Source organism: Galeopterus variegatus, unplaced genomic scaffold (assembly GCF_000696425.1).
Source record: "Galeopterus variegatus unplaced genomic scaffold, G_variegatus-3.0.2 Scaffold75, whole genome shotgun sequence".
NCBI lineage: Eukaryota > Metazoa > Chordata > Mammalia > Dermoptera > Cynocephalidae > Galeopterus > Galeopterus variegatus.
Genome location: NW_007726186.1, coordinates 353,316 through 370,638, shown reverse-complemented (window position 1 = coordinate 370,638; position 17,323 = coordinate 353,316). Strand labels below are relative to the sequence as shown.

Sequence of the window (17,323 nt, the reverse complement as noted above, 5' to 3'; positions counted from 1 at the left end):
TCTCTACTGTCACACTTGGTACAACCTACCCAGTTCACTCTCAGGTTTTTTATTATCAGCTGGGATAATCTTTCCAAAAAAAGCTGGTTTTGAGTCTGGGCTGTGTACTCATGGGCATATCATTCAACCTTTCTAATTCTCGGCTTCCTTATCTATAAACTGGAAATAATAATCTGTCACAGAGTGGTAATAACGATTAAAAGAGATAATCCAGATAAAGTGAGAGAATGGCGCACTCTAACAAACTGAATGGGAATAGAAATTGTCAAATGTAAAAAGAAGTATCAATAAGGTACTCTCAGTACCATGTCATTATACCTCATCTGAAACAACAGGAATGGGCTACTCTATATTTTACTTTAACAGAGAATAATTCTCAGGAAAAAAAAGTGCTTTTAGCAGATGACACTATACAAAGATATCAAACTAACTGAGATGGTTAATTTTATGTGTCAACTTGGCTAAGCCCAGCCATTTGGTCAAACACTAGTCTAGATGTTGTGAATATATTTTGTAGATGTGATTAACATTTATAATAAATTGACTTAGAAAATGAGATTATCCTCAATATTATACGTGGGCCTCATCCAATCAGTTGAAGACCTAAAGAGCCAAAAATTGAGGTTCCTGGAGAAGAAAGAATCTTGCTATAAGACTGTAACATAGAAATCCTTCCTGAACATAAGACCGTAACATAGAAATTTCCAGCCTGCCAGCCTGCCCTGTGGATTTAGGCCTTGCCAGTCCCTAAAATCACATGAGCCAATTCCTTAAAACAAATCTCCCCCTCTCTCTCTGTCTATATGTATGTATGTATGTATGTATGCATGTACGTATATGTATATATGCACATATCCTGGAGAACCCTGACTGACACACTCACTAAGGAATCCTATAATGACGGGCAGAATAGCAGCTAACAGATGCAACTCTAAGCAGCTTCAGGCAGAATTTTAGAGTGTAGTAGAAGAGAGTCCTAATTGGTTTGGTAAGATAAGCTCTAAATAAATAAATACTGAAGGACAAAGAAACTTTATTTAAATTATGCACATAATATGAGAAGAAACACCTTCAGGGAGTGTCAAGCTGTTTGTGGCCTGTGCAGCTGGTAACAGGGGACCAGTCCCTGGCTCTCACCCACTGGCTATCTAAAAAGAAAATCTTTAACATCTACTTCAAGTGTTCTACTTATCTAGGGCAAATGACAAAGCCAGGCATTTTCAGGGTTGCTATGCTACTTGTATCTGTGAAAACCATTGGGTATAGAACAGCTTTGGTGGCCAGTGTGTTGCAGCTTACCTGTAAGAAATGATTGATGGATGCGTCGTGGAATCTTAGGGCTTGCTCTACACCTGCTAATTCCCTCAATACTGGTACACACTCAAGACAGTTTTCACCTTTACTGATCTCAACATATTCCAAAGCCTTTTGATAATAGGGCAAAGCTTCTTTTAATTTCTTCTGACCTCGATACACCCTAAAAAAATCAAAGGGGTTATTTTAAAAACAATTAAAATATAAAATACCGAAAATATAGGTGGTCTGATAGTAAGGATTTGACTCTCTGACTCCTGGTATCCAGGTTCCTTTCCGTACCAGCTAAGCTTTTCCTCCAAGAGGATGAACTTGCAATCACCAGGAAGGATCAGGTCATGGCTTCACCACTCACTAGATGTACAACCTTCAAGCTGTTCAACAGTTTCTTCATCTGTAAGTTAAGGTCTCTGACACATAGTAAGTGCTATGTAGGTGTTAATTTAAAAAGTATAAAATACTTTAGAAAATAACAATAGCAAACATAAAGGATGCTGAGATCCTGATAACTGATATGTTAAGAAATTATAGAAATTTTCCAGTATTGGTGAGGATGTAAAGCACTCTCATTAACTATTTGGGAGAATATGACATGGGCATAAATTTTTCTGTGTCAGAATTACACACACACACACACACACATGTATATATGCACACACACATAATTCTGCAAATTCTACTTCTAGGAATTTATCTTGAAGAGATACTTTGGCAGGGTGAGAAGATACATATGGGAATATTTGCCCCAGCATTCTCTATAATAGTGGAAAAGTACAAAGCACTTAAAATGCACTAATAGGGGAGGTTACAGTAAGTACTTAATCTATACTGTGGAATGCCATGTGGCCATTAAGGTTAATGTTGATCCATATTTACTGACCCAGAAGTATATCCATTCTATATTCTTCAGTAAAAAGGAAGGTTACAGAAATATTTTGTATATCATCTCATGCATGTGAAAATTTAAAATTTTATCTACATGTACACATGTGCACAGACAAATGTCAAAAGGATGGTTACTAAATGCTAGCATTTCCTTCTACAAAAGTTTATTACTTTTATATTAGAAAATGCTAATTTAAAAATTATAAGGTGGCAGTGGGAATATATTCTTATTATAGCTTCTTAGGATAAGTATCTCATAAAAAATGTATCCCCATATACTGTTCATCAAACACAATAAATATTTAAAAATAATCCTCTCCAAAATATTTACTAAAACTATTAGAAACTTCTTTCATGGAAAAAATTTAGGTACATAATTCATAATGAAAGACAGCAGTCCCTCCTATATTGCCCTCTGCAGTGGATTGAATTATGTCCCCCCAAAACTCCCTGAAGCTTGAATTGTGTCCCTCAAGTTTTATGTATTAGAAACTTTTTTTTTTCCTTTTTGTCTTTTTTCATGTCCGGCAATGGATCGCAACCCTCAGTGTCACGCCGGTACCGGACCGGGATCGGCAACGGGATCGCAACCCTCGGTGTTGCTCCCACACCTCGCTCAGCCAGTGAGCGGGAACCGGTCTGTATGTGGGATCCGAACCCTCGGCGGGAGCGCCACCGCGCTCTCAAGCAGCGCACTGCAGCAGTGCACCACCGGGCCGGCCCCTATTAGAAACTTAGTCCCCACTGTGACCGCTAAGAGGGTAGGAAATCCTATTATGGTAATTGAAAGGCGAAGCCTTGAAGAGGTGATTGGATTGTAGGACCCTGCAGTAGTGAATGGATTAAAAATGGTGGTCAGGGGTGTGGTTCTGAGGGCTTTAAAAGGAAAGGATTGTCTGCCTTTTGCACTCTCTCTGCTCTCTCTGCTTCCACCATCTTGCAATGTGAGCCCCCTGGGTCACTGTCCCACCACCAGATGGACTTTGGACTTTTCAGCCTCAGAAACTGTAAGCAATCAATGTTATGTTTCTTTATAATTACCCAGTTCCATGTATTTTGTTATAAGCAACACAAAACGGACTAATTTACTCTCCATCCCAGAATCTGTAATACAAAAAGGTCTTATGATTTCCAAATTGTCCATGGGTAAACTGAGACATAATGTGAGAAAGTGACTAAGAGACCCCAGAAAAGGTCTTATTTTCAACTCAATCACTGGGTATTTTTCACACCTATATTTACTTTCCAAAGGAATTAAGTGATAGAAGTAAGACACTTTTCAGATCTATGGTCTGGATGGCCATAATGAAATAAAATGCTGATTGAACAGTTTATGAACTTGGATACCTTCTACAACTGTGAGGAGGTTTAAAACACAGGAGGAGGTCAGGGATCTACATGTTCTTGGACCAAGTAGGGTTGTAGCTTGCACCTACTCTAACCTTGGAAAGAAAGAGATTAATAGGTGGTCTAGTAATACTGGGCTTGCTTCCCTTCTGACTCTGAATGAACTTAGAATGTAGTGGGTAATCATTAGCTTTGTAAATATCATTCTTTATTTTTGAAGAGAAAACCCACTAGGATCTTTGGCAATAGAAAGAAGCTCTGAAACATATGGTTGGTAAGAAATCATGTAGCCAAAGAATTAGATTCCTGCTAGACAAAGCTTAAGTAACAGAAAACAGGGGTCAACAAATGATGGTCTGGGGCCAAATTTGTTCACTATTTGTTTTTTGTAAATAAAGTTTTATTGGCACACTGCCACATCCATTTGTTTGCATATCATCCATGGCTGCTTTCGAACTACAATGGCAAAACTGAGTAGTTGCCACAGAGACCATATGGCCTACAAAGCCTAAAATATTTACTATCTGGGCCTTTACAGAAAGTCTGCTGACCTCTGGTCTAGAATCTATAGAAAGTCACATACTTTCAAAATGACTTCAGATTTTGTTCCACCTAATTTAGCCTAGAGAATTCTGACAATGCCATAGATATCTGAGCAAAAGGGAAAAAATCTTCATCTTTTTTCTTTCTCATGTTCACAAACGACCCAGAGTATGCCAGGGAAGTAAAGAACGGGTCTTTTGTTTCCAAGGCTGCCTGTAAAAGTCACAGAAGAGTAATAAAGCAAATACAAACACCAAGATGATTTCATTTGGGCAACTGTTTTAAAAGAAAGCAATATTCAAGTCTTAGTAACCAAGCTCACAAATGAGAAAAAAAGAAAACAATAGCAAGGCATGCACTAATTCATATATCAACAATTCTTCCTTTCCTGAGATAGGACACTAAAGAAAAGTGTTTGGGAGTTTGTAATGGTGGAGACCACGGACAATCTGTAGTCACCTACTAACTACCTTAGCCAAAAGCACAGCATAGCACTCCAAGTTAATGCCACATCACCTTTTCAGGTATCAAAAAGTCATTCTTCAAATACATGACTCTCAGAGAAAATTTTATAGAAAGGAATACAGAATGAGAGACACAGCAACCAGTTGCAAGTTCTGTAGCAGGAGAGAAAACCCAAGCTGTAGACTGAGCATCCTGACAAAAGACTGTGGGACCTAAAATAATATATATTAATGGTATTAATATAATATAAATATGGAACAACATAGCTCCATATAAATATGTAATATATGAGTTTTTAAAACCACACTAGCATCTTTTTTTCCGGTTTTGGTCAAGATGGCAGAATAGACGGTCCACAGCATCACTCTCTCCCACAAATCAATGAATTTCCAACTATAAAAATGTAAAATCAGCCAAGCTGGGGCCACTGGAGCTCAGGTGAAGAGGAGGAGAGACCTACGGAACTCATGAAGGAGGAAGAAACCACGATGAGAGAAAGAAAAAACTGCTCTCAGTGTTTTGGGCTGTGGCCACTTTAATGCTGGAGTGCGTGGAGCAGGAGCTGGCAGAAGTCGCAGCTGTGCCCTTTAGATGGAGTTACTTGGAGGCCCCCAGGAAAGCAAGACCATTGGTAGGGTTCCCGTGGACCCACGCAGGAGTGAGGAGCCAGAACAGCTGAAAAAGAGGAGCCATTCAGAGGCTGGTGAGTCAACGCAAGGGACCTGCGCAGGGCCTGTCCCATGGGAAGTGTTTGGAGCACGGGCGGTGGAGGAGACAGGCCCACTAGGAGAACACTGGGATACAGCAAAGACAGCCGATCTGCACCCCAATCAGCACTGGACCACTCAGAGGAGACTGGTTGGGAATGCAGCATTGCATTGGGTGTGGTAAGATGAAAAAACTCAGGCCCAGATCAGAGTTTTTACACAACCCAGGTGCTCTGAGTATCTGGAGAGCCAGAAATACCTATAAGGTCAACCATTAAACCCTGAGCTGCACAAAAAGCCTTCCCTAGGGAAACAGCAGCAAAGCAGCAATTTAGCTAAACCACACAGCTCAAGTACTGGTTCCCACAGGAAGTTCCCCCATGTTAGAAGCAAAGGACAAAAAATTAGTTCCAGCCCAGGCACACCACCAATGCCTTGGGGCCCACCAGGGGACATAAGGCATGGAGCCAGGGACGGGACTCCCACCTGCAACCACTCATACTGTTAGCATCTCAGAGCCCCACCCAGGAACCTAAGGATTGGAGCCGGGGACCAGACCCCATTCCCACATCCAGGCACACCACCAATGCCTTGGGGCCTGCCCAGGGGCCCGGGGTTAGCAGCCAGGGACCACACCCCCATCCCACAACCAGGCACACCTTGCCAGTGACTCAGGACCCACTCAGGGACCCAGGGTATGGAGCCGGGGATCGAATACTCTCCACAACCAGGCACACCACCAGCACCAAGGAGCATGCCAAAAACATCTCCTCTTTGTGGGTGGCCCACCACAGCCACCACAATAACCATGGCTGCCACAAAGGCGGCTAGACACCTCGACCGTGCTTTGAGTTGGAGAAGGAAGTAAGACTATAATTTAGTTATGTCTTGATGTAGCACTCTCTCAATTCCTTTTTTATTAAATATATTATGAAACTAAAGTAATTTTATTTTCTTTTTCCTTTCTGTTTATGTGAATAGTGTACTCTCAATGAACTTCAGAGGACTCATTGTGGATTGCATTAGCCTGACAGCCTCCATCTCTGGCTGTGTGAGTGCCAGGACCCTGTAGCTGCTGTACCAGCCACTGGAGTGCATTGACACAAGGAGAGTCACCAGCAGAGATAAAGAAGAGGATGTCTTTCTCCACAGAGCCCATTTCAGAGTGACGGAAGAGGCATCTGCTCTATGACAGTATTGGGGTACCTGATCATGTCTCTCAGCATTGAACAGATCATTTGGGCAGCAAATCAACAGAGTAACCATTTATTCTTTCAGAGGGAGAGAAGAAATTTAGGGTGATTAGAGGGGGGAGGCGGGAGGAAAAGGGGGATGGGGAGGGATTGAACAAGGGGCATAAAGAAAAATTACGATTTGTAAAACATGTATGCTACTAATATTGATTTGATTAACATATCTCAAGGTTGAACCCCCAAAATATGTATAATCAATTTTGATTTAATCAATAAAATAAATTATAAAAATAAATATATGAATAAATAAAACCACATTAGCTATCAATTATTGACCACCTTCTGTGTCCAGTTCTTGCTAAATGCTTTAGACTTCATCATTTCATCCCCAGTCCTCCCTACCAGGTGGATACTTTTAGTATTCCCATTTTCAAATGAAGCAACTGAGGCTGAGAGAAGTGATGTCACTTCCAACGTCACACAGCGGGGAAGTGGCAGAGCACAGACTGGTCTATCAAACTCTAGTGTCCAGATTCCTAACCATGGCATGGATCACATTCACTAACACAGAATGGAAACCTCACAGTGCACTCAACAGAGCAAAGCCTTTACCTGTACATACCGGGTGGTAAAGAGACCCAGACATAAATCTTTTCTAAGTTTTACTCTAGAAAATCCCACTAGTCCTTTTTCTGGACTGGTTTCTTATCAGATTGTGATCATCAGCAACATTCCCACAAAACCTTTCCTTTTTACTGGTGCTCAATATTCTTGCCAAATTCTAGAGCTTTTAAAAAAGAAACTCTCTGTTGCCTTAGTAATACCAGAAGAGATTGCATTTATTTATTTCATGTTAAAACAAGTCTCCATCCCTGTGAGATCTTCTGAAATTTGTCTGAAATGAGATGGTGTCTTGTGCTCTGTAGAATTACTGTCGATATATTTTCATTCAATAAAATATGCCATGGTTTAAGTTGTGGACCTGCCAGATTAACATACTGCCACATTCTGTTGTTCAAAATTCTCTGTCTTTTCATCTATCTAGTGTGTTTCCTAAAGCTACCAAATACATTATGGGTACATTAGATAATAAATCCTCAAAGCACCCTTGGCAGGTAGATAGAAATGGAAAGGAGAAAATATTGCTATCCCCAACATTACATATGAGAAAATGGAAACAGACAAGAGTACCTGAAATTGACTGATGCTTTGAGTTGGAGAAGGAAGTAAGACTATAATTTAGTTATGTCTTGATGTAGCACTCTCTCAATTCCTTTTTTATTAAATATATTATGAAACTAAAGTAATTTTATTTTCTTTTTCCTTTCTGTTTATGTGAATAGTGTACTCTCAATGAACTTCAGAGGACTCATTGTGGATTGCATTAGCCTGACAGCCTCCATCTCTGGCTGTGTGAGTGCCAGGACCCTGTAGCAGCATGCAACAGCAACCTCAAGGGGTGAGGGGCAGAATGTGCTTCATTCTTTGTACACACTAAACAACAGAGTGTTGTATTTATTCGTCTTTTAAATAAAATAATTTAGACTTGTAAAAGTATAGATATTGCTATGCAAATTCTGATGTACACACTACTAAGCCTGCAAAATAGATTTCAGATAAATGGAAGCCTGTTACACATTCTTCCCCATCCTGTTTTCTTCCCCCACATTACAGGCAACTATTATGTTGAATTTAGTGTTTTTAATCTCTCTGAATGTTTCTGTACCTTTATTATATGAATGTATAGCCATAAAAACATGTATTATTGTTTACATTTTAAAATTTTTTATGTTTCCTTCTGTAGCTTGCTTTACCCCCATTACATGTGTATTTTTGAGATATATCACTACCAATTGATACGCGTAGCTCTAGTCTCTTCATTTTAAACCTCCATGTAGTGTTTAATTGTCTGACTTTCCCCTAATTTAATTACCCATTCTCATGAGGGTGAACATGTGAATTGCTTCCAATTTTTCACTACTATAAATGCTATTTGTATGATCATTCTTATACCTGTACATGTCTCTTGCATATGGATACATATGCAAGATTATCTTTGAGGTATATTACTTGACAAACACCTGCATCTTCAAACCTCACTGGGTTTGCCAGAGGCTTTCCACCAATTTATGATCCCACCAGCAGGGTGTGTAAATTCCTGTTACTTCTCATCCTTGCTGTTATTTAAAACAGTCTTCTTACCTTTGCCAATCATATGAATGCAAAATTGTATCTCATGGTTTTTTAATTACATATCCCTGATAGTGAGGTTGAACATCTTTTCACACTTGCTAGACATTTGAAATTTGTTCTGTGAATTATCTATTCACATATTTTGCTCATTTTCTATTAAGTTGTTTGAATTTTTCTTATAAATTTATAACTATTCTTCATATTTCTGGCAACAAGGTATTTGCTGATTACATACATTGTACATATTCCCAATGTGTAGTTTGCCTTTCAACTTTCTTTAATGCTGACTTTTGATGCACAGGAGGCTTTATTTTTAATGTAACCAAATTTTCTATCTTTTCTGTTCTGATTTGTACTTTTGGTATCTTATTTAAGAAATCCTTCCCTACCCAAAGTCATGGGGTGACTTTTCCTTATATTTTCTTTCAAATGTATCCAAGTTTTACTTTTTAAATGTAGGCCTCTAATCTACTTGGGACTTTTGCGTACAAGGTGTGAGGGATCTAATTTTATATATATTTTAATTTGTATTTAGCTATTTTTTTTTACTTTTAATGATGAATATGTATTGCTCTAATAACAAATTATTCTAAATTTTTTAAAAAGCTGAGTTGGATAAGAAATTGCTTACCTCACTTGCACTATATATATATATATATATATTTTTTTTTTTGTCCTTTTTGAGACCTGCTGCACCGCGCTCAGCCAGTGAGTGCTGTGAGCGCACCGGTCATCCCTATATAGGATCCGAACCCGCGGCGGGAACGCTGCTGTGCTCCCAGCACTGCACTCTCCTGAGTGCGCCATGGGCTTGGCCCTTGCACAATATTTTCAGTCAGTTTGACTGATTCTGCCAATTATTTGGAATTTGGACTTTCCAAAATCTTATAAGGGTAGTAGAACTGAGACCACAACTGAGTCCATTTCAACATGAGAACAAACTGAGGGCTGTTCCACATAGAATGCAGGTTGGGAGGAAGAGGAGTAAAAAATATGATCATGTAGAGGCATTTAACCTGTAAGGCTTGCTTCATTTTGCAAAACGCTTTCACGAACATCTTACTTGATTCTCACAACAACCCCACTGGACACCAGTGTTCAGATGAGGAAACCAAGGCTCAGAGACATTTTGTCTAATATATATATTGTTATATGTTATATATAGCTATATTACTCCATGGTTATATTATATATTAATACTACTAATATATACTATTATATTAAGTCATTATTATTTGTTTAGGGAAAGCATGCATTATAATGACACAGTGTCAGAGAGGGAAAGACAAAAATGCAGTGCTCTAAAATATTAAAGCTTTAGTGGATTCAAGAAATAGACAGTAAATGAAGTGTATGAAGTAAGCTGTGCTATGTGGTTTCTTAGCTTCTCCACACTAAAAAAAAATGATTTTTTTTAAAGTCACACTTTGTATAAGTGAAGAGCATTTCTTCAATCACAGGAATATAGGATTTAGAAGAGTGCCAGAAAAAAGAAGGGATCTCCTTCTTTGTTAAATAAGCATGAAGCATTCCAGGCACATGGTGCCCCTTGGGAGGAGTGACAGGGGAACGTCTCTGCTGGAGAACAGCAGGACATCTCCAGGGAGAAGCAGGGCTTTCAACACGTGAGCATTTGCCAGAGGCTTTATGCCCAAAAGATAAATGCAGAGAAAATGTAACTTAGATCAACTTAGACAGATATTAATGACCTCCAGGTGACAGTAAGAACTGGAAAAAAAAAAAAAAAAAAAAAAAAGCTGAGACCACAAAGTGAAAGTTAGATTTGGAGATCACTGACTGGACCAATTTAGGGAAGATTGTGGGATTTAAAAGCAAAGGCAACTGAAGTATCAAAAATTTCACTGGAAAGAATTTATGGGGAAGCATATGGAACTAAGCAGAATACTGCCATCTTAACGAGGTGATGGCAGGTGGATACATACACTGTTACACTTGCCATTTTACTTTTCCATCATCTTCTACTCCTTTCCACAAAGTGCTGGCTGAGGGAGAAACCTTCCCCATTCCCTTTCCTCTTTGGAAACTTTGTGTTAAAAATCACTTTCCAAATCTTGTGACTGTAATGTATCAAGAGAGCAAGAGAAAGAAACAAAAGGAAGCTTAAAAAAATAAGCATATACAATTATCAGATTTGAGCTCAAATGGTCCATGAGAGCAAAGACAACAAAGCTTGGCCTTCTCAAGTCATAGGGGAAAAAGAATACAGGAAAAAATATTGCAGTCTTGAAGTACAAAGCCTTAATCTGTGATGTAAGTACATGTTTTAAAATCATTTCTGAGATGAAACTGCAGAAAGATAATGTTCAGTTAGATAGTAACAATAATAATATCTTTCCCCCCCCTTTTTTGTTTTGTTTTGGAGTGTCTACCATGTACCTAGATGCTTAAATATGGTGTCCATTTAATCTTCACAGCAATCCTCTGATGTCCCATCATTCCCATGTAAGAAGAGAGTGAGGCTTAAAGGCAGCATGGGACCTGCCCAAATCCCTACATCTGGAAATCTGAATGAACACTGATCTGAACCCAGGGCTTCTGACTCTAAAGCCCATGTTTTCACTACACCATTTCACACTGCTTAGAAATACCCAGCATGTGTCCTGTTGATGCTGGGAGGAAAGAAAAGTGTTTACTTATGCCTGAGTTAGCTCAGCACAGCAATGTCAGGTAACGCGCTTGCCAGGCAAGCTGTGGAAGACTCCGAAGATGACATGTCAAACAGTCACAGAGAAATCTGGGGAAAAGTCACGTTTTGGAGGAGCAGTCACAACAGATCATCCTCGTCATGCCACAGTGAAAGCTAATTTTAAAAGGGGTGTGTGTGTGTGTGTGTGTGTGTGTGTGTGTGTATGCAGTGATGTATACCTGTATATATAAAGACGATTATTTGTTTTGGGGGATCTATCTATCAGTAGCCCGGAGGAAAAGAATCCTTAACACTGGGGAAAAGTTTGCCTGTTTTTTGCTAATGACTTTCTTTACCAGATTTAAAATAATATAACTGCGTTCACAGGAACACTTGATTTGGATTCACGCTCCAAAGTTATTAAATCGTTGTTGAATGAAGCAGGGCTGGAACAGAGGAGAAGAGGTTGAAGGAAAGAAGCTCCAGGCCATTCAGGGGTGGAAGGCACAGAGCGTGAGTCACCCTGCAGCACTCATCCGTCAGCCCAAGGAGAAGGGCACCAGCCTGGCCTGAGAGACACCATAAAAGGAGAGGCAGAGGAGGAAAAGGATACACTAAAAGATATCCTTTTAAGAGGGACATAAAGGCTATGAGAGCTGCCTGAGAAATTATCCTGGCCTTCTACCTCTAAGACCTGGCAAAAGAGAAAGTGCGTGTGGTTCAAGTATAACTACAGAAAATACAAAACCAAAGCCTTGTTACTTCCTAAAGCAGATCAGTTTGGGCAAAATATTCACATTTCAATGAGGAAACGGAGCAAAGTAATTGAATGAAAATCATGAAGTTTAAATATGTATTTTCCAGTAAAGATGTCAGGGTGAAGAATCAAGATGAAAAGAAGTAGCGAAGTTTGAAAAAACTCAGCTAAAGACAAAAGTAACTTTGTAGGATAGCCTGGAACATTAACTTAAATTCTTGTTGGGTATGAGCATAGATGCATACAAGGCCCGCCATCTGCTGGCACAGTTTGGTACTGCTAATTTGGAAAGCATTCTTAGAGGAAGTGCCAGATTCTGGCCGGGTATAGTCTACTCTGTTTTGTAGCAACACTGCTCAACATTAAGTACTAATACATTAGTCAGGTCTCAACAGAGGCAAAGAATTCAGACCTTGGACCTCTGGTTTGTATATTTCCTGTTGTACAAGATAGAATATCTAATTCTGGGCAGGAAGAAATTCTGGACTGGTAAGCCCTTCTAGTTACTAACAACCCTTTTCCTTCTCCTGTCATGTGAATGGAATCATACAGTAAGATTCTTTGCAGTCTTGTTTCTTTCACTAAACATCGTGTTTGTGAACAGATCATTATTTCACCTATTCTACTTTTGGTGAATACTTGGGCTGTTTCCAGTTCTTGGCTATTACAAACGATGCATGCATGCATTTCTGTGGGGTGTATATTTAGGAGTGATACTGCTGGCTTAAAGGGTATGCAAATGTTCAAATTTAGTAGAAAATGCCAAACAGTTTTCTAAAGGACTAATACCAAATACATTCCATATGAGTAAGCATATCAGAGTCTTTGCCAACACTTGATGTTATCAGTCTTTTAAAAAAAATTTAGCCATTCTAGCAGGAATGTAGTAGTATCTTACGATTTAAATTTTTACTTCCCTGATGACTGGTGAGATGGATCACTTTTAATATGTTTACTAGCTATGTGGGTATCCTTTTTTGTAAAAAATCTCTTGTCAATTTTTCTATTCAATTGTTTATTTTTGTTTCATTGATATATAAAGGTTCTTTATAGACTCTAGATATGACCCCTTTGTCAGTTACATGTATACAAATATCTTCTTCCTCTCTGTGCTTGTCTGTGGTATACAATATATGGTGCTTTAAGTATAGGACAACACAGCACCAGGCAGAAGGGGATAAAGAGTGCTGGCATGCTCAAAGGTCCTTGCACTGTCCAGGACATGTTTAAATGACTAATTTACAATGAGATTCTAATAATTCAGGGATATAAGTGATAAACTGTATTGTAACCACTAGAAGAAAAATAAAAAAATGTATACCCTGCAAGTTAATGGATAGGAAAATGGAATGATAAAAATATTTATCCAAAAGAAATCAAGTAAGGATAAAGAAAAACATAAAATTGGCAGGACAAAAGGAAATTTAAACCCAAATGAAGATTTAAAGAAAAATGGAAAAAAAAAAAAAACCCCAAACAAAACACGTTATGGGAAAATTTGTACCAAAAGAAGCTAGGGTATAATATCAGGCATAACAGATATTGATATAGAGGACATAAAAGGACAAGATATACTGATCAATAAAATAATAGGTTAAGAAGATATGCTACTGTTGAACTCTCCTCACCCACACCCCCAACAAAATAGCTTCAGAATGTATATAACAATGACTGGCAGAACCATGAAGAGCTATAAATTGATCAATAATAATTGATGTTAGAGATTTAAACACACCCATTTTAAAAACAAATATGCGCAGTTGGCAAAATAAACAAAGATATAAATTTGAATAACAGAATTAATAAAGTCAACCTAATACAGATTTATTAGAATATTACACACAACAAATAAAGAATACAAATTCTTTTGTAGAATATTTGGAACAAAAATTGACCAAAGAAAACTTCAATAAATTTCAAAGAGTTGATATCATGCAAATATGTGCCTGTCCATCATGCAATAAAACTGGAAATCATGAACAGGAGGATACCTTGAAAAATCCCATATATCTGCAAACTAAAACTCACATCACTTGAATAATTTTTGGACTAAAGAGTAATTTATAAACTAAGGTATGAAATACTAAGAACTTAATGACAGTGATAATGCTACATGTTAAAGTTTCTGGGGTAGAGTTAAAGCAGGTTTTAGGGGGAAATTTTGGAGAATATCTTTGGTATTTGGGTGGGAAAGACTTTCTAAACCAACTCCCAAAGCATAAATGATAAAGTGAAAATGAATGGAGTTGACTCTAGCAAAATTAAGAATTTCTATTTCATGAGGAATACTATGGAAAAAATTAGTAAGTGGACAGAGGGTGTAAGAAAATATTTGCAATATCATTAATATTTATAATAGAGAAGAAAAACTTGATTATCAATAAGAAAAGTACAGGGAACTCCCCCCCAAAAGTTTCTCATATCAATAGCTTGTTAGAATACTAACAGGCTATTAGTAGAAGGGGAATCCCCAAAGGCTAAAAAGTATATGAAGAGGTACTCAAAAACTGTCTAGTAAGAGAAATCCAAATAGAATTTAAAAATAATTAGCATGTTACATGCATCAGGTAGGCAACAGTTAGAAAGATCAACAATGCCAAATATTGTTGGGGGTGTGAAGAAATAGGAACCCAGCTGCCCTGCAAACGGGAATGCAGATGGGTATAGCAACCAGCCAATGCTTGGTGAACTTGGACCAAGTTCGTACCCTGTCACCAAGCAATCCCACCCCTGGGGTAGAAGCCTCAGAAAATGTCTCACTTAGCTACGTGAGTGAAGCTGCGTGAAGATATTCAAGGCAGCACCACTGTGGTAGCAGAGAGCTGGGGACAAGCTGAGTGTCCACTGCTAGGAGAATGGATAAACAAAATGTGGCAGATGCATTCTGTGGAGCACTATGCAGAAGCCAGAAGCAATGAACTACAGTACAGGAAACAATTAAAAAGTATTGAGAAGAAAAAAGTGAGAAACAGAATAAGATATATACTACAAATTTATACAAACATAAAACACATAAATACGTACAACAATACTATTACTCAGAGACACATATTCAAAGACATAAACCATCATTAAGATATATATCTACAGTATGTGTGTGGGGGGGACAGGGGTGGTGGTGAATGAGAGTGAAGGTCAGAGATAAAGGAAAAAAGTGAATTTAAAAAAGTTTGCAGGGATGGATGAACTCTTCATTGCAGCCCCCCCCCCCAAAAAAAAAAAAAACCCAAGCAAAACAAATTTACATGGGAGAATTGTGATCATAAAAGGAATATCTTTGGGCCGAGCCCGTGGCACACTTGGGAGAGTGCGGCGCTGGGAGCGCAGCAGTGCTCCCGCCGCGGGTTCGGATCCTATATAGGGATGACTGGTGCGCTCACAGCGCTCACTGGCTGAGTGCGGTGCGGCCAGTCTCAAAAAGGACAAAATAAATAAATAAATAAATAAGTAAGTAAGTAAATAAGTAAGTAAGTAAGTAAATAAATAAATAAAAGGAATATCTTTAAAAGTATGAGTCAAAGTTGGTCCTTCACAGTTTCCTGTCACATGGAATCACTGGGTGTATTCTCTTGGGATCCTTTCCTAACACCCTTCTGAAAATTATTCCACTGGTTCTCTGAGTTCTCTTGGGAATCAACCTATGCATGCAGTCTGGCTGTGAAGGTAAACTGAATTCTTCTGGCTTTGACTAAGGGCAGCCATGTAGGTCAACAGGGATTCTCTGCGTCTTCTGGAAAAGACCTTTCTGCACCCTCTTCCCCCTACAAACCATCCTTCCAAGGAGCATGGGCATACTCTGTCACCCAATACTCTGGGGGACTGGCTTAGGGTTGGGAGGGATAAGTGTGTAAACGACTCAAGATCCATTAACTTCTATCTCTTCCCGCTGGGTTTAGTTGGTGAGCGTGGAGTGGGGATCCTCTCATTGTCATGGATTCACATATGTTTATGATCATTCTCCTTTGAGGCCCTAATCATAAAATCAATCCACTGAAGCATTTTAGACTAGAGCAGTGGGGGAAAAAGAAGAGAGGGAAAGGCACAGGGGCAGGGGATGGGGAGGGAAAGTAGGCAGAGAGAAAGTCAAGAGAATCACAATCAGAACTCTAGGCCCACGGTGGATATGAGGACTGTTTCTGAGGTGTGTCTAGGGGGCTGCTCTCACATGACTGTGTTCCTCTTTCGCTTCTGGACAATGCCTTGGGAAAAGCCATGGACACAGCCCCATGGAGAAGCTCCTCCTACCTGAAGACAAATTCTGGTAGGAATACTGGCAAAGAACCTCCAGCCATCATGGATACGAAGTCCTAAACGTGAAACTTACTGTGCAAATGACAATTTGATCCGTGCTTGAATTTCTATCCATTCTTCTTTTATAATCCTTCCACATTGTAGCAGCTCCTTTGAAAGTCTCTTTGCTTTTGTCAAATTCTCTGAAGCTTCCTTAAATCTGAATTATGTTCAGGAAACTCCCACTTGGTTCTAGATTCTGGGACCGAGGTCCTGGACTCCCTTGACTCCCAAACTTCCTCTATCACCCCTCCTGAGTCATCTATCAGCTTTTTATTTGGCCTTGAGAATTAAAATATAAACAATATATGAACAGCATTTCTATTTTTAAAGATTAGACACAAAAGGATACTTTTGAAGGGAGAGTAAGGCTCTCCCCATGGTATGGAAGAGCTCAATGGAACACTTGAAAACATCCACATTATCGTCATAGGGAGGACCAATGGAGCTGGAGAGGATTTCTTTGGCTTTTTCTGCATGTTGTTTTGCTTGCAGTGACAGTCCTATGGACAAAGAAAAAGAGGTCTCAGTTTCTCTTTAATCTCAGTTGGACGGAAATATATTTCTCTGCGGCTGGGGAATCTAATGAGGTCTCCTTCACACATTGTCAGGAGGCACAAGGAAATGCACCCGTGTAACCTGAAATAGTGTCATGACTACAACAACCAAAGAAGTGTTTTATACCAAGTACTCAAGATGGATTTTTCCCAAAATGGCCTTTTTAGAAATAAAATAAACAGAATGAGCTGGAATCGAACAGCTTTGAAACCTCACCAATATCAGAAATAAAATATGTTACAAATAATTATAAAAAACAAATGGAATACAAGGACTATAGCATTCTGGGCAGGAAATAAGATATTCATGAATTTTAATCCTGGCTTTGTGACAGTCTTAATGAAATACTAAAAATTCGGAATCTTCTGCTCACCCACCAATAATCATAATGTTATTTTAACGTAATATAAATATGATGATATAT

At 38.9% G+C, this 17,323-nt stretch overlaps 1 protein-coding gene across 1 annotated transcript in view; it reads right to left on the bottom strand.

The window, feature by feature from the left end:
- TTC23 (tetratricopeptide repeat domain 23) overlaps positions 1-17,323 on the bottom strand; it is a 93,509-nt gene that overhangs the window by 52,800 nt on the left and 23,386 nt on the right. The window contains exons 4-6 of the mRNA XM_008578537.1: positions 16,694-16,844; positions 16,376-16,501; positions 1,300-1,477 (exon numbers count right to left, since the gene is read on the bottom strand). Coding sequence (XP_008576759.1) covers positions 1,300-1,477; positions 16,376-16,501; positions 16,694-16,844 — 455 coding nt within the window. The remainder of the gene's footprint in view (positions 1-1,299; positions 1,478-16,375; positions 16,502-16,693; positions 16,845-17,323) is intronic.